The following is a 22,013-nucleotide window of genomic DNA, read 5'->3' as shown; positions in this document are numbered from 1 at the left end:
GCCAAGCATTTATGAAGCATGACAGTGCAAGGACCCAGAGTCCTGAAGACAACAGGGTAAGAACAAGTACAGATTTCAATCAAAATGGTAGTAGCAGCTCCCAGCCCTCTTCAAACTCCTGGTGACCACTGCCACATCAAGTGTGTCAGTATAAGTGCTATGCTAAGAGGGGGTCCACTGGAGAAACATGTTGTAGATTTTTTAAATCTCTAAGCAAAGATAGGTGAGCCCTCTCACTCCCACTCAAGGGACAGTGCAGACATTGTTTGGCAGAGAGCTTCTCCAGATGGGCCTCCGGAGAAGGTGTGTGTCTCTCTCCTGTCTTTCCAGGTTACTGGCAGGCGACTCAGGAGGCTGTCTGTGGGGTGTTGGACCCTGGTGGGCTCTGATGAGATAAATGCTACAATTGCTCTCGTTACATAAAATTTTTTCACAGAGGCAAGATAGCATAAGTGGATAACAAATCAGACAGAACTGGCTTTCTGTCTTGACCCCACCATTTCCATCCTGAGCTTCAGTTCCTCCATCTGCAAAATGGGCATAATAATACTACCTGTCTCAAAGTAGCTGCAAGTATTAAATACGACAATTCATCTAAATCACTAAACACAGTGCCCAGCCCATAGTAAGCCCTCAATAAATGAGAAGCATTTTGCACTTACAGCACTATTCACAAATGCTTGTTGACTTTATATTCTATTTGGAGAACAGTGGCAGATTGATCCCCTTTTAAATGACTAAAATATTCAGTCACTTAAAAGGGGCTAATCTTGGGCCTCAGCAGATAATCCCAGCTGCCTTCTAGGAAGCTGAGCCACACTGTAGCCTCACCCCAATCTCAAAAGTTCTCCACACTAATTAGCTTCTGCATATTTTAAAGATATATCTGCCTCCTTCAGTAATGGATATTGTACTCAGATTTAACACTTTGATATGTTAATAAAGATGCACAGGGGGATCTGCCAGTGAGTCTTCAAGAAGAGTGACAACTTATTTCCGTTTTCAAACTCAAAGTTCTTTAACAAATTGGCATGGCAACAGGGAGACCTGTCAGAGAAGAGCTATGGGTAGGAGGAAACCTCTGTAAATGGATAGTTCTAGAAACAAAGATTCTTAAGTGTTTAATGTTTTGTTTTTTAAAGAAAGTAGTCTTGAACTCACAGAAAGGAAAATCTATTTTTTAAATTGGTTATTTGGGTGTGAACCCACAAAAACTGCTTCGTATTTTGAAATCTGTGGAGTTACTTCTTGGCATTTGACAGGATTTCTTGACCATAGCATCTAGAATTCCTTTGAATATGGACTGTCTTCTTCAGAATTTAAGTTTCTCAGCTTGAGTCAGTGTTTACAAATTCAATTTACCAAGTCATTTAAGAGTAAAGTAGTGTTATAAGTAATAGTATCCATTTTGAATAGAGTTTTGAACCCTACCATCAGTTCCTCCTGGATCCTCCAACCCACCCGCTTGCCATCTAATATTGGAGGACTTTTACAGAGAACTTATTTGAACTTTAAGCTACAATTTAAACTTGTGATATTCTTTGTCAGGTGCTTAAAGGGATAGACAAGTCATAGTTTATAAACCAAATCAAATTTAGCTTTTATTTCCTGGCAGTTTTCAGCAAACTCAGTTCTGGGTCTGTTTGATATACCTAAGATCTTATGAAAGGAGATGAATTCAAAAAAAAATTTAAAAAATAGTAGACTTTTGAACAATTTATATGCTGCCTGTTGCCAGAGAAAGAAGTAGTATTGGCACAATTAACCTGGTGGCCAGAATAATCAAGGCAGTATGTGTAGCTGCCAATCACTCCAGAGTTAGAAATCATGCAGATCCCTGGAGGCTGTAAATTGCTATAAGAATTCTGTTACTTGAAGAGATTCAGGGCTCTGAGGACAAACAGAATGCTAGTCACCACTTGAATGAAGGAAATGTTTGGCTTTTCTTTACAGACCTACTCACGGAATAAAACCCAAATACAATCAGCAGATTCTCTTGTGAGAGGCACAAGGTTAATCAGGCAAAGTACGTGATTTGTACTTTTGCCACAACAGCAAGACATTATTAAATGCAAAAGAGGCTAAAATCCAATTTAAAGATGGTTCAGAGGAACTGCAAAAACCCAGCACAATCTAAAGTCATTGTAAAAGTCTAAATTCATTGTAAAACGTAGAACTCAAATGGCGTTTAGCCATCATGAATGATGGAAGTGACTCCTCAAATGCCAGCTTTTCTGCATGCGGTATAGTGCAGTGAGAGGCAGTACACGTAGTGTTTGAGAGCAACTGTCTGGATTCAAATACCTGCCACTTACCAGCTGTGTGACCTTGGGCAAGTTGCTTAAACTTTCTGTGCTTCAGTGTCTTCTCATCTGTGAAATGGGGATGGTAATACCTACCTCACAGGGTCGTTGTAAAGATTAAACGTGTAAAATATATATAAACTTAGAATAGTGCCCAATACATAATATGATGTACATATGGCTCTTGCTAGACGCTGTCATGTGGCATCTCAACGAATACAATGCTCAAGTGTAACCTACATGCTATTATTGTCTCTATAGGGATTATCTCCACATTCCTTCATGTCCACCCATTTGGAGCAAGCATTGAATATATCTGCTCCTACTTGCACCGTCTTGATAATAAGGTATGTGGGGGCCTGAGACGGCCATGCAAGGCGATGTAGGGTTCTTTGTGAACAGGTGGCCTCACTCTCCTCAAGCACAAATAAGTCATTAGTAATCACTGTAAGGAAATTTCCCTCACCTATTCTCTCACTGTGATTCAGCGTAAAGTTTCTCTCTTGCTAATAGGGTGACCAGCTGTCCCTGTTTGCCTGGGACTGAAGGGTTTCCTGGGACTTGGGGCTTCTAACGCTGACACCGGGGAAGTCCTGGGCAAACCTGAATGAATTGGCCACCCTACTTCCAAGCTATATCTTAGAAGAATTTTCCTCCTTTCTTTTAATTTACATATCATATGCTAATTAACAGATATTTCTCACCAGTCAAACTTTTGCCCTGGGCCTTTAGCCATTAGCACTGCCATTATCTACAATGACACAATCAAGGCAGGGACAAAAAAAGTTGGAACAATAAGTCTGTAATACAGACTGCATATTTGCTCACAGCTGATCTCATGGGCCAATTCCTTCCCTGAATGCTATCCCGTGGGGGAGCTCACAAAGCATCAGGAGCAAGGGTAAGTGCCAGTTCCCTGGAAAGTCAAGGATGCATGCCTCATATAGGCAGGAGGGGACTCTTGACCCCTCAGAATAAATAAACTCATGATAGAATTTTTTCAGAAGCAGCATTCAGTTAAAGCTGCTCATGGATTGTACTCACTATTTCATAGGATCTGGGCCTTTTGAGAAGTGCCATTGGAATGCAGACTTTTGACAGATGTCCAAAATGTTAAGCCATTTAAGCATATATCCTCTTTTTTTTTTAACATCTTCTTTATTGGAGTATAATTGCTTTACAATGGTGTGTTAGTTTCTGCTTTATAACAAAGTGAGTCATCGATACATATACATATATCCCCATATCTCCTCCCTCTTGTGTCTCCCTCCCACCCTCCCTATCCCACCCCTCTAGGTGGTCACAAAGCACCGAGCTGATCTCCCTATGCTATGCGGCTGCTTCCCACTAGCTATCTATTTTACATCTGGCAGTGTATATATGTCCATGCCACTCTCTCACTTTGTCCCAGCTTACCCTTCCCCATCCCCGTGTCCTCAAGTCCATTCTCTAGTAGGTCTGCGTCTTTATTCCCGTCTTGCCCCTGGGTTCTTCATGACCACATTTTTTCTTTTTTAGATTCCATATATATGTGTTAGCATACGGTATTTGTTTTTCTCTTTCTGACTTACTTCACTCTGTATGACAGACTCTAGGTTCATCCACCTCACTACAAATAACTCAATTTCGTTTCTTTTTATGGCTGAGTAATATTCCATTGTATATATGTGCCACATCTTCTTTATCCATTCATCTGTCAATGGACACTTAGGTTGCTTCCATGTCCTGGCTATTGTAAATAGAGCTGCAATGAACATCGTAGTACATAAGCATATATCCTTTTAACAGAGGCACTGGCCCATTTGGTAATCCAGCTGTGGTGATACATCCTCCACATTTGTTTTAGTTCTAGCTAGCACTCCCCTGGCATTTATCTCTGGGAAGTGATGCTATTCTGCAATTAAGCGGCCAGCCCATTTGGCAGTGAAGGGAGGGATTCAATGTGAGCACCAGGACCAAGTGGTCTGTTGAGGTCGTTTGAAACTGAACTCTGTGTCAGTAAAAACGACCCAGTTTTTTTAACTGCAAAAATAATGCAAACATATTCTCTTTAAAATGTAAGCAATATAGAACTACAGTAAAGGCAAAGGGAGAGTTCCCCACAGTCCCATCTCTCAAGGATAACCATTGTTAACAGTTTGGCATATCTTATTTCAGACCCTTTTTTATACATCTGCTGCACCTATATTGTATGTATATATCTATAAGCATTATAGATTTATGTTTTTTGAAATGGGGATTCAACTCTACATGATACTGTGCAGTGTGCTTCGTTCACTTAACTGGATACAGTCCACTACTAACACTGGGGAAAAGGCGTGACCTCACTCCTAGTCTGGTGCCAGTTCCTCCTGAGCAGCTTCCTGCCAGGGTAGTACCAGGGCCTCCCAAAGAGAGCCTGCAATGGTACTATAAGAATTTGGGGGTCCCTCCTACCACCTTTAGAAATATTCGCTGTGACAGCAACTTGGGATTTCTTTAAGGATCCCGTAGTGCTCTTCAGCCAAGCCCTAGTGCCCAGGTTCACAGTTAGGAAAGTTGCTACTGTGCTACTAACATAAAGATGAAGCAAACCCTAAGGGTCAACAGATTTGTTTTTGTTTTTATGTTGGGGTGTGTGTGTGTGTGTGTGTGTGTGTGTGTGTGTGTGTGTGTGTGTGTGTGTGACAGAGAGAGAGAGAGAGAGAGGAGTGGGGAGAGGGAGCAGAGAAGTAGGAACACAGAGCATTCTCTATTCCTGTCACTTTTCCTTTGTGAACTAAGACGTGTGTGAAGACTTCTGCTCTGGTGGCAGCCACTTCTGCCTCCCTCTCTTTCCCAAAGGCTTTGTAGCTTCAGTGGGCCTGAACGTAACATCGCCAGCACTGATAAGCCATCATTCAGCTGGCTGCAGACCCAAGCCTCTCCGCATGACTGACACCAGCTCTTTCCCAGAGAAAGCTTGGTGGCGATCAATCTCAAAAACGTCATGCTAAGTGAAAGAAACTAGTCACAAAAGACTATATATTGTACAATTACACATATATGAAATTTCCAAAAACTGCAAAACCACAGTGAAAAAAATCTGAGTCAGGGTTTGGGAGTAAAGATTGACTGGAAAGGGGCACAAAGGAACCTTTGTGGGGGGGGGGTGATGGAATGTTCTAAAACTGAATCGTGGTGACAGTTGCACTATTGTATAACTTTACTAAAATTCATCAACGTGTACATGTAAAATAAGTGAATTTATTATATGTAAATTATACCTAAATAAAGCAGTTATGAAATACAGAAACAAAAAGAAATCTCAGTGGGCTCAGGCGGTCCAAGCAGAAGAAGGCTTCCACCTGGAATCCACTCAACCGACACATACACATGCACAGGGAAGGGAAGGGAAGGTCGACACCACGCCTAGCACACACACGTGCGCGTCAGCATTCTAAAGCAACATTGCGGGGGGGTGGGGAGCCAGATTAGGAAGGTGGGACTGGTTTTGAATGGAGATGTACTCTCTGTCCCACAGATCTGTACCAGTGATGTGGAATGTCTCATGAGCCGACTCCAGCATACCTTCAAGCAGGAAATGACTGGAGTTGGAGCCAGTCTGGAGAAGAGATGGAAATTCTGTGGCTTTGAGGGCTTGAAACTGACCTGAATCCCTTTGCCTGACAACCTGGGATCCTGAAAATAAATGTGTGTTGGACAAGCTTAGAAAGTGATTTGTATTTTCAATCATTTTCAAGTGGAAATTGCTTTAAATTTGTCAATTCATTCCTGGAATATCTTTTGAGTTAAAATAAGGATCCTAGAGCAGCACCTCAAGCTACAGGCCCTATAAAGAAATTGACTCAAACCTCAAGTGCTGTAACTTCCTCCTTTTCTGTCAATTGGTTGTCTCTTTTTATTAGTAGTATTTAAAAAGGCCTGAGGCTACAGAGTATTTGGGGTGTTTTCAGTGTCTGTACTACTGTTGTAGACTTGAGTATTTTTTAAACACTGTTAACCGAAATGTTTTGATGATTTATATGTGATTTGTGTTTCAGAACTTCTCTTCACATTAATGTTGCTAGTGGTGAGAGGAATGAGAGGAGCACTAGGGACTGCATAACTGACATTGTCTTTCCAATTCCCAGTAGGCCAGTAAGTGAATAACACATCAGTGTCTTCTAGAAGGTGCTTGACCAGGTTCACCTTTTAAAAGACAAAGCATGGTTTGTGGCTTTTTACAAAATTACTGTGAATGAAAAGTTGACAAATGTTTCAAAGTTATTTTCTCTAATGTATCAGATAAAAGGTTTATTTCAGAATTTAAAAAAAAAAGCTAGATGTATTCACAGAAAACAAGTGTCCAGTATGACTGGCATGTGTATGTGGTATTCAGAATCACCTTGTAAATAGCCTGCTTTTAAAGGAGGGCATGTTTAGTTTTCTATGAATTAAAACACACGTGTGTGCTCACACACACACACACACACACATACACATTAGCAGAAGGGATTTATTTTGATATGCTTCCCCTCTCGTCTTCTTACAAAGTCTGGTGGTCCCTTTTCTTCTGCTGTCAGTGTGTTGAATTGCAAACCATGTACTGCTGTAAATACTATGTTTACTTCATGCTGAATGTCTGCAAAGAGTTGATATGAGTATTAATAGAAAATTCCTGGTAATGAATAAATAGTGGGCTAGGGTGTGTGAAGCTTTGCACAAATAGGTCGGCTCCACCTGGAGTGCTGAGAACTGGGACTCCTCCAGTTCTGCGGTGCCCATCCGCAGATTACAATGGCAGAGTGTGCGTGGACCAGTCAGGAAGTCCTGGTTGATGGAAAAGAAATGGAAAGGATGAGAACTGGGGACTAATTTCCTGAGGCAGAGATGGTCTTTTCTTCTGTGGTGTTGGTGGTGCTTGTAATAACATAAGCATGCCCTCCCTTGAGTCTTGATTGAAAATAAGAGAATGTACTAAGTAAGCAAAGCCAGTGAAGAGTATTTCACAAAAATACTTTGTAAATCAGATGTCAGTAGTGTTCAAAGTTGTATTTTTAAAAGATAAATATTCCTTTTTTATACCTCAGTTTGGTGTCCTGTTTTGAATTGCTTGCTCTCTTAAGTAATCCTTTAGTAAATCATCTCAATTTCTTCCTTTGAGTTACCAGAATATTGGAAGAAGATGCTAAACCTTCTGCTTTGACAGCTAGAAACAGGATTCCACAGCAGCCCATTCATGCTGAAAGCTGGCTTCCCCCTAAGCAACCAGCTGTGCCACCAGCAGGAAGCGAGGGTTATTTTTACAGTAGCTTCCTCACTGAAGCATCTCTGTCATCAGCGCTACAGAAGGCTTTGATTCATCAGTCTCAGGGGTTGTGCAATGCCTTGTTTTAATAACACCTATGAAATCAGGGGAAATTTGCCACTTATCAATTATTTCTTATTTAAATAAGTTAAATAAAATGCATTTAAAGCAACAACTGCCACACCCAGGCCCCTTGCTCTCCTTCACTTGATGTACTTGTAGTACAAATACTCTCTTCCTATTATTCCTGCCAACTTAGTCCACGTGTACTTGAATATACTAGTTGTAATGGTGAATTTTGTGTCAACTTGGCTACACTGTAGTGCCCTGTTGCTTGGTTGAATACCAGTCTAGATGTTGCTGTGAAGGTATTTTTGAGATGTGATTAACATTTAAACCAGTAGACTTTGAGTAACATATCTTACCCTCCATAATGTGGGTGGGCCTCATCCAATCAGTTGTAAAAGAATGAAGTCCTCCAAGGAGAAAAGAATTGTGCCTCCAGATTGCTTTGGACTCAAAACTGCAGCATTAACGCCTGCCAGAATTTCCAGACTGCCAGCCAGCCCTGCAAAATATCAAACTTGCCAGCACCCAAAATCACATCAGCCAATTCCTTAAAATAAATAAATAAATAAATAAATAAATAAATAAATAAATATATATATATATATATATATATATATATATATATATACATACACACACACACATATACATATGTGTATACACATACAGATATATACATATATATGTATGTATATATACATCCCATTGGTTCTGTTTCTTTGGAAAGTCCTAATGCACTAGTCCAGAGTTATTAAAAATGTATAAAAATAGAGTATGGGGACATATGTATGCATATGGCTAATTCACTTTGGTGTACAACAGAAACTAACACAGTATTGTGAAGCAATTATACTCCAATAAAGATCTATTAAAAAAAAGAGTAAAGGAGAATGCTACAGCAGTGTTAAAAAAAATAGAGTATGTTTGCATTATATTACATAATCAAATTGCAGCACATACCATCTCTCACAATCCTTTTCATTCACCATAGAAATCTATTAAAGAAGCTATTTTTTCCTTACAAATGCTATTTATTGTTCTGTTGTTCCTCCTGAATTTTGAAATTTTACTGTTTTGTTATTTTTAGGAGATACAGTAGTTAGATTTTTCCAGATAATAATTAATAGAAGCATTCTTTTATTTTACAAATGATTATTTCATCTCCCTTCCTAGTCCTGTGACATCACCAGTTCTGATTTTTTAATATTACCAAGTTGCTTGTTAAATGTCTTCAATGCAAATGGAAAAGTTAGTTTTCAGAGCAAATCTTGGACACATATCTGTGTTCAAGTTATACAGTGTTTCATATTTAATTGTGTCCCAAAATGTATGCTTTTCATATAATGCAGAATAAACTATGTTACTTGAAAAGACAGCATAGATGTGCAAGACCTTTTGACTCACCTGGTAGGACTGGGTGAGCCCTTGGGATTCTTAGCTGTCTTGGACAGTCTATCAAAAAGATCTGGATTCACTTTTCACCACAACTGCTACCATCTACTGAGCACCTGTTATGCTCTCATGCTGCCTAAAGTCATTTCCCACCTGTGGACACAATGGGAGCTTCCATTTTTGTAATTAAGGAGAAATAGTACCTTCCCCAGAGAGTGGTGGTAAAGATTCAACAAGATAGTATCTGAAAATTGCTCAGCCAGTGCCTAGCCCAGAGTGCGTTCACAATAAAGAGTTATGATTACGGTTCAGTCAAAAGTAATTATGAGTCGTGACCTTGCTCTCATTTTAAGAAAAATGTTTTTGTGTTCACACCTAGAATTGTGGGGCTACATCATGTTGCTGGGCCTCAAGAAAGGAAATTCAGCTGTTTAAACATATTCGGAACATTAACTCAGTCCCAGGCACTCTGCCAGACACTGTGGTATACAAGAACCTAAGGGCAGGACAGGAATAAAGATGTAGACGTAGAGAATGGACTTGAGGACACGGGGAGGGGGAAGCGTAAGCTGGGACAAAGTGAGAGAGCGGCATGGACATATATACACTACCAAATGTAAAATAGATAGCTAGTGGGAAGCAGCCGCATAGCACAGGGAGATCAGCTCGGTGCTCTGTGACCACCTAGAGGGCTGGGATAGGGAGGGTGGGAGGGAGACGCAAGAGGGAGGGGATAGGGGGATATATGTATACATATAGCTGATTCACTTTGTTATGCAGCAGCAACTAAGACAACAATGTAAAGCAATTATACTTCAATAAAGATGTTAAAAAAAAAAAGGAGCATGGCTGGCCCTTGCCCTCAGGGAGCTAGAAGGGTAGGCTTTAACACACTGAACTTAAATCGTTCATCGTTTACTACAACTGTGAAACAAACGTAGATAGCACTTCCTTCTTTCAGCTGAGACTCTGAGTTGAGAAGTCCCTAAAAGGCAGAGATGAGATTTGAATCTTGGTCTGCCCAACTGAAAACTCAAAACTTTCTAATGGCCCAGTATCTTATTTAACCTTCATATCAACCTAATTGCTAAGAATTATTATAAACCCTACGTTGTATTCAATACATTCACATGCCATTATAGAGAACCTGGTATGTACAAGCCTTGGTCCTAAAATTCAAAAGGGAACAAAATATGACCTCTTCCTTCAAGAGTGGACACTCTGGTGGGGATGCCTGCTAAATGACACAGTCATGTACAAGGTACTGCAGGAGGGACATCAAGGAAGGCTTCACAAATGTCAGGAAGTGTGAAATATGTTAAGAGGAGAAAACAGGCTCAGAAAGGTTAAATTATTTGCCCAAGGTAAACAGCTAGTATGTGACAAAGTCCAGGATTTGAGCCCAATCTGCCTGGCTTCAATTTATTCTCTATCATACCATGGTCCCCAAGGCCACTTTCTAACACTGTCACTTAACCTCTCTGAGCCTTTGTTTTTTCATCTATAAAGTGGAAATCTAAGTGTACTTCCCTCAAAGGGTCATTTAAGAGGCTTTGCTCAGTGTAAAGTGCCCATTACTAACTATGCTTGGCAAAATACATGCTCAATAAGGAGCTATAATAATTATTCAACTAATAATCATATTAACAATGCTTTAATGACACCAGAGCTACCTTTCCATTATTGGGAATCCCATAGGGCCACAGGGTAACTCAAAAGAAGAATGAGACTGGCTGGTTCAGAGAAATTCAGAGATTTTACCGAACGATGCTCCATCAGAGGTAAGTAATGCCTGGCCCAAGCCTGACATAGGGAAGAAACTTCCTTCTGCTGTCTTATGATACAGTCTCCAGTAAACTTCCAATTTTACCCCTCCTATCACAGGACAGACCACATGTCATAAACAAGGCGGCCAGAGGGACCTTAATCTTCTCTACCATATCCCAAGATCCATAACATCATTCCATTCTTCCAGTTTGGAAGGAAGCTTTGAAGATCTCAGCTTGCCTAAATTTTCTATCTGGGTGGAAGATCTCAAAGGCATACTGAAGCAATTACTTAGGGCAACAGAAGGAAGGAAAAGGAATTGATCACACACAAGTACAAGCATTCAAGGCTGTATAACCTTATGGAGATGATCTCAGATCTTGGGTAGAAAACGGATGCAGGACATAAGAAAGAGTGTTCTTTACCTAACTGTGCTCACTCCAAGTCTGTTTGAATATTAGATTACCCTAAAATTGATAGATCTCTGGGGCATCAGACCTCTGCAACCTTAACTCATTAATATTCCTCAACAAATACCTCATACTGTGCTTCAAAGTGTTTTCAAACCAACTCTGTACACAGACATTATGTCATCTGATCTTCACAACACCCTGCAGGGGCAGATGGTTCCCTCCCCATTATTGCCATGAAGGAAAACAAGTCTCAGAAAGAGAAGAGCCATACCCCAGGTCACACAGCAACGTGGATGGTGGAGCTGCAGTGAGAATGCAGGACTCCTCTGAGTCCTCCCAATCTCCACCACCCTTCAGCTCCAGCCTCTGCCTAGTATGGCTGAGAGAGTATAAAGGAGGGGTTCTTAATTTTTGGTGCCATGTACCCCTTGGGAAATCTGGTGAAGCCTGTGAACTCTCTATCAGAATAACATTTTTAAATACATGAAATAAAATACAAAGGAAACCAACTGTATTGAAATAATACCATTATCAAAACACACGTGTGACATAGTAGTGTATGTGCTCCTATAACACATTAAATATCAATGTGTAATGACAGGTCTAATAACTACTATAATTCTGAAGTAGATAAACATAAATATTTCAAAAAATCTGCAATAACTTGTGATATGATAATATCTGTGATACTTGTGAAAAAGTCACAGGTACTGCTAATACTTCTGTACTTTGTTTACCTACATTTATAATGGAAGAAAACTCTAAACTTCAGTTAGAGGTTAGTGAAAATCTAAACGTATTTTTTCCATTCAAATTCACACACTTCCTAAGTTCTTCCCACAGTCTCTAGGTTAAGAAAAAAAAAACTCCTGATAGAGGAGGTTGATGAAATATAAAGTGAGAGCCCCCAAAGTGGGACCAGGATTAGTTTCATTAAATATATTAATGTTTATAAATTAGAACAGTGCCCATCACATAGTAGCAATAAATTTTACAAATGATAGAGATACTGATTTTTTTGTACATTTTGAAATGGTGAAATTCTAAGTCAATACAAAACTGGCAGGAGAGTCCCACAAGTCTGTATTTCTGGGTGAAGAAGTGACAGATGAGCTTCAATGTGAGCAAACACAAAGTACTGCATTTAGGAGAAAATGAGACAAATGCTATTCACAAGATGTTAGTCTCCAAACCATCAGTTCTGGCAAAGGAAAGGGATCTGGGAGTTGTTGGAGAGAAGTCCAATGTGTGGTTGGAATCATAAAAAGACAACAAATTCTAAACACGTTAAAAAATAGAAACAAAATATAAGACATTATCTTATTCCCATTTTTTAAAAAAAGTTTTGTACCCACACCAGTAAAACAGTTTGTTTCCATGTGGCTGGACCTCAAGACATGAAATTCAACATTTCAATTCAAACGTTGCTCAAGTGCTTATTCTGTCCAAGACATTCTACCAGCAATAGGGGATGCAAGGATGAATATGAGAGTGTACCTGTCCTTGAGGAGTTTGAAGAGGAGCTCTAAGAATCAAGATTAGTGGGTTTTAATACATTAACGAAATATGTTCTACCCAATGGACCAGAACCATATAGTCCAAGAGAGAAAATCCTGGAATGTTGAATTCAGTGTTTTTCACATAATAAGCTCCTTCACCCTCCCCCTCCCGCTTCCTCTCCCTCTGCCTCTCTTTCCCTCACTCACACACACAGACACACACACACACACACACACAGAAGCGTGTGCAGCACTTAGCAACACCGGTAGTACAAGCAATCATGCTTTGTTTATTCAGCAATAGAAGACACTGAGGTATTTAAGTGAGTTTACCAGATAACTGAAACATGCCCCTTCCAGTACCAATCTTTTTAAAAAAATCAATTTAAATGAAAACATTTCTAAGATGTTTCACATCCATTCCCATACGGTTAAACAGAGGGTTCTTGACCCGTCCTGACCTTGCTGTGGTGACTATTAACTAAAAACGTTAGTTATGAGAAAACTACTGAGAAAGAATATTCTTCCACTAACTCAACTACACATGGAACAATGAAAGGGCTGATTCCCTGATAAACATCCTTGCTCATTAAATGGCTAAAACCAGCCTCCAGCAGCCATAACTAGCTATGCTAACCCAGGCTCACCATTCTAGAAATGCTGGGGCTAAGAGCTGCTCGTGGGACCACTAGCAGGGATGTTACTCTGAATCTCAACGGTCTGAAGGGCTAAAGGTGCCTGCCCCTCTGCTGACCTAACAGCCTGGGGGAAAGGACACAGTATTGTCTCACTATTCTCCAACCTCTGCCCAAATATGCTAGTGAGAAATACTACCATGAAATGGCCATTTGGTTTATCAGACAGCTAAGTCACGAGAATTGGACCCCCCGGTTCTGTCACTGGCCCTGAGACCTTAGGCAAGTCACTCAACCTCTGGGTCCCATGAGTGGGACAGCGAGAGAGAGGATGCTGGCATTGCTGGCTAGATTTTTCTTTCTTGCTCACCTAATAGAACCGAGTAGGGCCATGATAGGGTCCATCAGACCGTGGCAGCCCAGGCTGATGAGCACGGTGTTCAGAACGTGAATCTGCACTGTTACCAACTTGGCGAGCCACAGACAGTGCAGGGCCTGTGGCAGCGAAAGTCCTGAGGGACAAAGGTGGAGGAAGCCACAGGTAGAGACACTTCATCGCCACCATCTCCCATGTGAACCCTCCAGCAACTGTATTCACCCCTTCTTCCCCCAGTTGGCCCATGACTCCCTCCTCCTTCACTTGGAAGGGCACAGAGACAAAATAAAATCATACCTACTGCAGATACCAAGCCCCAAGGCCTGTCTGGAATAAGACTCTCTATGGTCACCTTAGCATAATTCTGCTCTGCCGCATCCAGCATCGGAGTCAGAGCCTCTAGCAGCAGCTGCTTCAGCTAGTGTGCAACCTTGAGGCTGTCCTCTGCAGTGGAGTAAAGGAGGCTTGTTGAGTCTGTCTGACCCCCAAAGCAGGCTGTTCTCACCCCACTCACTCGTAGTGACGGAGGGCTGGAATAGAAGCATCTCAGCTCACGTTCACAGGGAAGCAGGTATATCTCACTCACGTAAAGGCTATTGGTCCAGAAGTGCACATTTCGGAGACTGAGTGGCCCCTCTGGTTCTTCATTTCTCTCTGAAACATCAGGACAGGCTTACACGCATCAAGATACACATTGATTCCTGATAGATGTTACCCTGAATTTACAGGCTATAGATCCCAAGAGATACAAATGCCTTCCAAGTCCCCCTCCCATCTCTTACCTACCCATCTGGTCCCTGCTGAGTGACTAATACACATGTCAGCTTCTAACAGCCAATCTCATAGGCTCTTGCCCTTCTTAGCCTTAATAAGCTTCCTTCCCTGGCCAGGAAGCAGCACTGCACTGAGGGTGTGCTTTGCTCACCACAGGGCTGAGACTCAGCCAATTTCGGTTGGATGCAGGCAGCTGCCCCATGGTTCTCATGGATCCCCCGGCACATGGACTCAGGGCAATCATGTTGTGCTTCTCATTGTCCCTAGGGCATCAGCATTTGATGTAGTCAAGCAAAGCTGCCCTCAGTGTACCATTCTGCTCAGGAGAAAAGGCAATATGCCAAGGTCTCAACCAAGGACTGCAAAGCAGACAGGATTGGCTGAGTCCCCTGGTCCTGAAAGTTCCTTAAAAACTCCCCCAAAAGGAAAAAGCTAAGCAAAAATGGAAATGAATATAAAAGTTTATACTATCCCCCAATGTTCATAGCAGCATTATTTACAATAGCCAAGACATGGAAACAACCTAAGTGTCCATCAACAGGTGGATGGATAAAGGAGTTGTGATACACACACACACAAACACACACACACACACACACACACTGAAATACTACTCAGCCATAAAAAGGAACGAAATTTTGCCATTTGCAGCAGCATGGATGGGCTTGGAGGGCATTATGCTAAGTGAAGTGAGTCAGACAGAGAAAGACAAATACTGTATGATGTCACTTATATGTGGAATCTAAAAAATACAACAAACTAGTGAATATACCAGAAAAGAAGGAGACTCACAGATACAGAGAATAAACTAGTGGTTACCAGTGGGGAGTGGGGGGAGGGGCAATATAGGGGTGAGGGAGTGAGAGGTACAAACTATTGGGTGTAAGATAGGCTCAAAAATGTATTGTACAACACGGAGAATACAGCCAATATTTTGCAATAACTGTAAATGGAAAGTAACCTTTAAAACTATATAAAAATAATAAAATTTTAATGGAGGCCATAAGATATATCACTCAAAGCTGAGAAAGTTTTAAGAGTGGCAGCGTTGCCACTATTAATTTTGATGAGACACAAGGCCTAGACTTAGACTTTCCAGGCAAAATGAGATGCTTGACCCCTTAAGGGAGCCAATTTGAGTTGTGTGTTGTGATAATAATTAGGTAAAATATCTTAACTGATATTTAGAATTAAGTAATTCAAATGCAACTATATTTCACCTGGTATGTCTATAAATACAATGTAGGAAAGATAAGAGTTGAGGACTTAGATGTGAAGCTCTTAATTAAATAGAAGGTCTCATTAAAAAAAAATTATGCTATCCTGAGCATAAGGAAATAGGCACATCCTCTCTGCTGGTGGGAGTGTGAACAGTAAAACCTTTCAGAAGGGAGAAGACTTTAAAAGTGTAGTCATATGTTATTCTAACAATTTCACTTCTAGAAATATATCCCTTAAAAATGGCAGAGAAAAGTACTAAGATGAATGTAAGAAGGATATTTAATAACAAATAATTAGAAACAATCCAGATGAGCAAAATTAGGGCTAAGAGAATACCATATAGCCATTAAAACTGATGTCAATTTCAGAAATATTCATGATACGTTTATTGTTAAGTGAGAAAAGCAGTCTATTTCATATCTGCACAACATGATGTAAGTTTTGTTTAAAATATGTAAATATATATGTATATACGTTTGTGGATACGTGCAAAGAAAGGGGTGATACCAAATTGTTTGCAGTGCTTGTCTCCAGATGGTAGATAGACACAGAGGGATTTCTTTTCTGTGTTGTTCTGTTGTCCAAGTGTCTTATATTGAATATGCATTACTTCTGTAATCAGAAAAAAGTTATTAAAAGAATATTTAAATGTGGAAGCAAGAAAAAGTTATTAGATTGTACAGTAACAGAGGTTCTAAGCCTACAGTTTAGGGTTTCCATCTTCTTCCTTCTAGCAGTCATCTAGCCCTTCTCTCCCTGGAGGTGTATCTGTTTTCAGATTAAATATCTTCTCCCTCTTTTTCCTGTTTGATTCTTACCTGGAGTAGGTTAGGAACTATATCATTAAGTCTGTAAACAACTTAAAATAAGAGACAATTGAGTAAAGACCTGAAAGTTAAATCAGAGAAAATCATTGATTTATGACTCAAATTTTTTCACCCAATTCTGTAACCTTCATATCCACTCCATTTCATATCACACCTAAAGGCAAAATCTTTAACCTGGCATTCAGGGACCTTCATGCTTTGGCCAAAGACCTCATTTCTAATCTTATTTCTCACTTCTGCCACCCTTCACATACCCTACTTAAGCCTAACTGAACTCCCTGTGCTTCCCCCTACATCCCAAGTCCAAATACTACCCATTCTTCAAGTCCCAGCTCAAATGCTACTTCCTCCATTAAGCCCTCCTGGATTCCCCTGACTCCCTTCCCATATCTGAATGACCTCTCCCTTCTTTGAGCTCCCAAGAACCCTTTATCTGTACCTCCAAAGTAAGACTTAACACTGTCCACCCTGTAGTATGATCATGTACCTATCATCCTCCCTGCAAGGACCATATTTGATTCCTTCCTTCCTTCATTCATTCATTCACTCAGCAAATATTTATGGAGCATCTACTACATTCTGACAACTATTCTAGGCATTGATTATGCAACAGTAACTTGCATTTTCAAAGGATTATTCTGGATGCTAAGTGGAAAGTAGAGTATAAGTGGTAAGGGAGGAAATAGGGAGACCAGTTGGAGGCTATTGCAGTTATCCAGGTGAGAAACAAATAAAGGTAGTTTTGAAACACGGTGGTAGAATTGGAACTAATGTGAAATGGAAAGATTCCAGGTATAATTTGAAGATGCAGAATAACTGAATATAGGCTATAAGGGAAAGAGTGGAATAAGGCATGAAGCTTCTTGGCCTGAGCAACTGGAATTTACTGAGATGGGGGAGATTGTGGAGGAGTAGATTTGGGAAGGAAGATCAGATTTGGGTGTGTTAACTTTGAGATGCCTATCTCTCTTTAAGGTAGAAATCTCAGGTAGGCAGTTGGACAAAGGAATCTGAAGGTCAGAAGAAATCCAAGATGAGGATATACAATCGAAATCATCAGCTTTTAGATGGCATTTAAAGTCTTGAAATTAAATGAGATCACCAAGGGAATGACCGAGGTCCAAGGACTGAGCCCAAGAGAACTCTAAAGTTAAAAGGTCAGGGATATAAAAAATATCAGCAAGTGATACTGAAAAGGAGCATTGAAAACCAAGAGAGTGTAGCATCCTAGAAGCCAAGTGAAGAAAGTATATGAATGAAGAAAGAGTGAATGTTTCAAATGCTGAAGTCAAGTCAAGTAATGTGAGAACTGACCACTGGACTTAGCAATGTGAAGGGCACTGGTGACCTTGTAGTTTCAGTGGGCATGGGAGCAAAAGCCTGACTGGAGGGGGTTTAGGAAAGAATGAGAAGATGGGTCTGAAGCTAAAAGGGAAAATCGAGTCAAGAGAGGATTTTTTTAAGACAGAAAAGTGACAATATTATCGCCTGCTGTTGAAAGTAATCAAGAAGATAGGGGAAATGGTCAATAAATGAATTTCAAAAAGGTAGGAAGTGAACTAGAGAGAAGGAAAGAAAAAATAAAAGAAGAAAAGGACAAGTGAAAAGAAGGGAGGCAGCAAGGGTGAGAGCCAGAGAGCATTAAACTTTTAAAGTTGGTAGAAAAGGTAATCTTGTCCATCAGGACTCTTTCTCTTGCCTAGGGGTGACTGTAGGGCACTTGAACTGGTCTCAGCAAGGGAGATTTAGAGAAATGCTATAAGGATTTACTTTATAATGTTAAGAGAAGCTGACTGCAAGGGTACAAGTCTTGACTTTTCGACCTTGGGCAAGCTATTCAGTCTCCCCATGCCTCAATTTCCTCATCTGTAAAATGGGGATGATAACATTATCTTCCTCATAGGGTTGTTATAAGGCTTAAATAAATTACTTATAGTGCTTGGAGCATGATGTACACGTGAGCTATCATCATCACTCTCTCAGAGAATCAAAGGCCAGGAATCCCCCTGGGCCTCAGAAACGACTGAAGTTGAGCCACAGGATGAGCCAGGCCTCATAAAAAGAAGAGGCTGAGAAGTCCCACGATCTGCAGTCAGCAAGCTGGAGACCCAGGAGAGCCAGTGGTGTAGTTCCAGTCTGAGTCCAAAGGCCTGAGAATCAGGAGAACTAATGGTGAAACTTCTAGTCTGAGTCTGAAGGGCTGAGAACCAGGAGAGCCAATGGTGTAGTTCCAGTCTGAAAACAAGCAGGCCTGAGACCCAGAAAGAGCTAATGTTTCCATTTGAGTCCAAAGACAATAAAAATCCAATGTCCCAGTTCAAAGGCAGTCAGGCAGGAGGAATTGTCTCTTACTTGCCGGAGGGTCAGCCTTTTTGGTCTACTCAGATGTTTAACTGATTAGATGGGGCCCACCCACATTAGGGAGGGCAATCTGCTTTACTCAGTCTGCTAATCCAAATGTTAATCTCATCCAGAAACACTCTCACAGACACACCCAGAAATAATGTTTAGCCAAATATCTGGGCACTCTGTGGCCCAGTAAAATTGACACATAAATAAAATTAGCCATCACAGTAAGCTATCACTGCAAACCTTCCTAGTATAAAGCAACTTGACTGGATTGACGCTAAGTGCTTACACTTCAAGTTTCTCCATTATTTCAAGTTGTATATAGTTTTATATTTATTATAAGTTCACTAGCAAAAACATTATTTTTACAATTCCATTATTTGATCTAAGCAGATACTGAGAAACATACAGCCTCTAGGTTGGGTTGGCCCCCGATCCTACATTACTACAAGTCAAAATGACCTTTCCTTTATTGTCTCATTGAGGCCTGGCTCACAGACATTGGTCACTCAGGCTTGAATAATGCCTTCATTTATTCATTCATTCATTCACTCATCAAATTGATCACCTATGTGCCTACCACGGTTCTGGCAACTAGAAATACAGCAGTCAACAAATGTATATTTTATATATACATATATATATATATACATATATATATATATAATATACAAACATATATATATAATATTATATATAATATAAATAATGTTGGATGATGATATGTGTTATATAAAACTAAAGCAGGGAATACTCCTAAAGATGAGAGAATGCACCATGCTGATAGGGGAGGGGCATTCCTCCAGAGGGAACAGCTAATACAAAAGCTCTGAGACAAGAAATTACCTGGTGTGCTTGAGGAACATAAAGGCAGAGTGAGTGAGGGGGACATTACTAAGAGATGAGGTCAGAGAGTTAACTGGAGGAGAGGGGGCATATCATGTTGGACCTTATAGACCCTGACAGCCTTTGGTGAGATGAGGAGCACTGGGGAGTTTTGAGTGGAGGAGAGCATGATCTACCTACCCGTTAAAAGAATCGTTCTGAAATCTACACTGAGAATGCACTGCAGGGGTGACGGAGGTGGGGGAAACAGGAACACCAGTGAGGAAGCTATTGCAATAATCCAAAAGAGGGATGATGACAGCTTCAGGGTGATAGCATTGGAGTCCAAGAGTGGTCAAATACAGGAGATACGTAGCTATTGAAGTTGGAACCATCAGGATTTCCTGATGGATTAGTTGTGAGGTGTCAGACAAAGAGAGGAGTCAAGGGTGACTCAAGGTTTTCAGCCTGAGCAACTGGAAGGATGGAGAGCCATCTCTCGAGATGGGGAAGACCATGGGATGAGCAGATTTGAGGGGAAATTCCATTTTTGACCTATTAAGTTTGCGACATCTACTAATATCCAAGTGAAAATGTTAAGGAGGCAGATATATAACTCTGGAGTTCAGAGGAGAGGTCTGTGCTAGAAATATCAGTTTGGAGTTGTTGGCATATAGATCATATTTAAAGATATAATACTGGATGAAATCACAAAGAGAGCGGGCATTGATAGAGAAGAAAAGAAATTCAAAAACTAAGCCTTAGGGCACCCCAATATTAACAAACTGGGAAGGTGAGTAGGAAATTACAAAGGAGGCTGTGAAGGAGCAGACAGCAATGGAGGAGGAAACCATTTCAAGGGTTGTCTTGCCAAAGTCTTTGCCCTCTCTGCACGAAGAATGGCAGAGCCTAGAGTCTTACCTGCACAAATGAAAGAATAAATAAATGAGTGAATGAATTAAACTCTCTCACCATTCCTGAGCTGCTTTTATGCATATGCCAGTATATTAAGTAGTTGCATGGACTTTAGCAGAATACTTAAGGTCATTGGGCAATTTTGCCAAACACACAGACCATCATTTGGGGCATTCCATTTACCGTTCAATTCCCTCTTTCCTCCCAAAGTTCTGCGAATAAAGTCCCTGGTTCTTATTTGATCCATATCTAGATTCCCTTCACTAAATTCTGTGCCCAAGCCTAGCCTTGGAAAATTAGCCCACGCTGAAATACTTGGGGAGCTTCTTAATAAGCTTGATTTTCAGCTGTTAAACTTGATGGAACTCACAGAAATGTAAAAAAAATCAACTGTGACAGCCCTGACAGGAGATGGGAACACTATTAGCAGCCCCTATTAGCAGTGAATGAGTGCCGGTACATACCTGATCTCCCCAAGCTGTAAAACACCAGTGGTTTCGCTGAGAAACAATCACAGAGACAGGTTGGGGCAAAGATAAAAGGAGGGGGCTCTATTTTCCTTTGCTCATTACATTCCCACTTTTCTTACCACTCATTATATAAAGATACACTCATATAAACACCTCTGGATAAAGAACCCACAAAGAAACAGCAAAAAGATCTTCAAACGTTATTTGCTTCTCTAGATGTCTACGGATAAGAATATTAACTCTAATAGCACGCCTGTGATGGTTCTATCATTATGGCTGCAGCCTGTAGGAAATTCTAATTTTGAAATCCCACCTCTGAGGCTTATTACTGAGAAAAAAGAAAGACTTTTTTAAAAAACCTGCTAATGCCAGTGTTACAAATTTGGTTTTGTGTTTTAAAAATCCATGAAAATAGCATATTTGATTGGAATTACAAAATATCAAAGCTGGAGGGGCCTTTTAAGACTATCCAGTCCAAGTCCCTCTTTTGACAAATGAGGAAACTGAGGCCCAGAGAGGGAAAAGGACTTGACCATGGTCATAAAATGAGAGACTGGCAGAGCTGGAACGTTCTCAGTCTCCCTCTCCCAGCTCAGTGCTCTTTCTTTTCACTACACTTGAGCGTGTACTAATGGAAAACAAATTAAAGCAGAAGATTGCAGTAAGGGTTAGAAAACCTAAAATTGCTCATAAAGGATGGTTATTTTCTCAACTGGTTTTCTACAGTACCAGAAATTCTAGCTGAAGTAATCCACGGAGCAAAACAAAGTGGACGACAGTCAAATACTAAACACTACTTTCATTTGAAAGCATTGTATTTACAGCCTTTTTTTTCTTCACAGGGTGAGACTCCACATATTAAATGAATTTAATGCCATTGAAAGTTTGGTATAATGACTGCTGAAAATC

At 40.5% G+C, this 22,013-nt stretch overlaps 1 protein-coding gene and 1 long non-coding RNA gene across 15 annotated transcripts in view; one reads left to right on the top strand and one right to left on the bottom strand.

The window, feature by feature from the left end:
- The window catches only part of ENOX2 (ecto-NOX disulfide-thiol exchanger 2), a 261,630-nt gene extending 254,277 nt beyond the window's left edge, over positions 1–7,353 (top strand). For all 13 annotated transcript variants that reach the window (XM_082377872.1, XM_082377874.1, XM_082377875.1 and 10 more), the window contains 2 exons: positions 2,565–2,650; positions 5,806–7,353. In XM_082377872.1, coding sequence (XP_082233998.1) covers positions 2,565–2,650; positions 5,806–5,937 — 218 coding nt within the window. In that variant the 3' untranslated portion in view covers positions 5,938–7,353. The remainder of the gene's footprint in view (positions 1–2,564; positions 2,651–5,805) is intronic.
- Positions 7,354–8,150: 797 nt separating this feature from the next.
- LOC309621059 overlaps positions 8,151–22,013 on the bottom strand; it is a 28,448-nt gene continuing 14,585 nt past the window's right edge. Inside the window, exon 3 of one of the 2 annotated variants that reach the window (XR_014239751.1) lies at positions 8,151–16,330. This is a non-coding gene — a long non-coding RNA (uncharacterized lncRNA). Of the gene's footprint in view, positions 16,331–21,108; positions 21,135–22,013 lie in introns of those variants that run through there. The other variant, XR_014239752.1, reaches the window with a different exon arrangement.

Source organism: Balaenoptera borealis (genome assembly GCF_965194805.1).
Source record: "Balaenoptera borealis genome assembly, chromosome: X".
Taxonomy (NCBI): domain Eukaryota; kingdom Metazoa; phylum Chordata; class Mammalia; order Artiodactyla; family Balaenopteridae; genus Balaenoptera; species Balaenoptera borealis.
The sequence above is the reverse complement of the archived record's forward strand: the minus strand, read 5'-3'. Positions and strand labels throughout refer to the sequence as shown.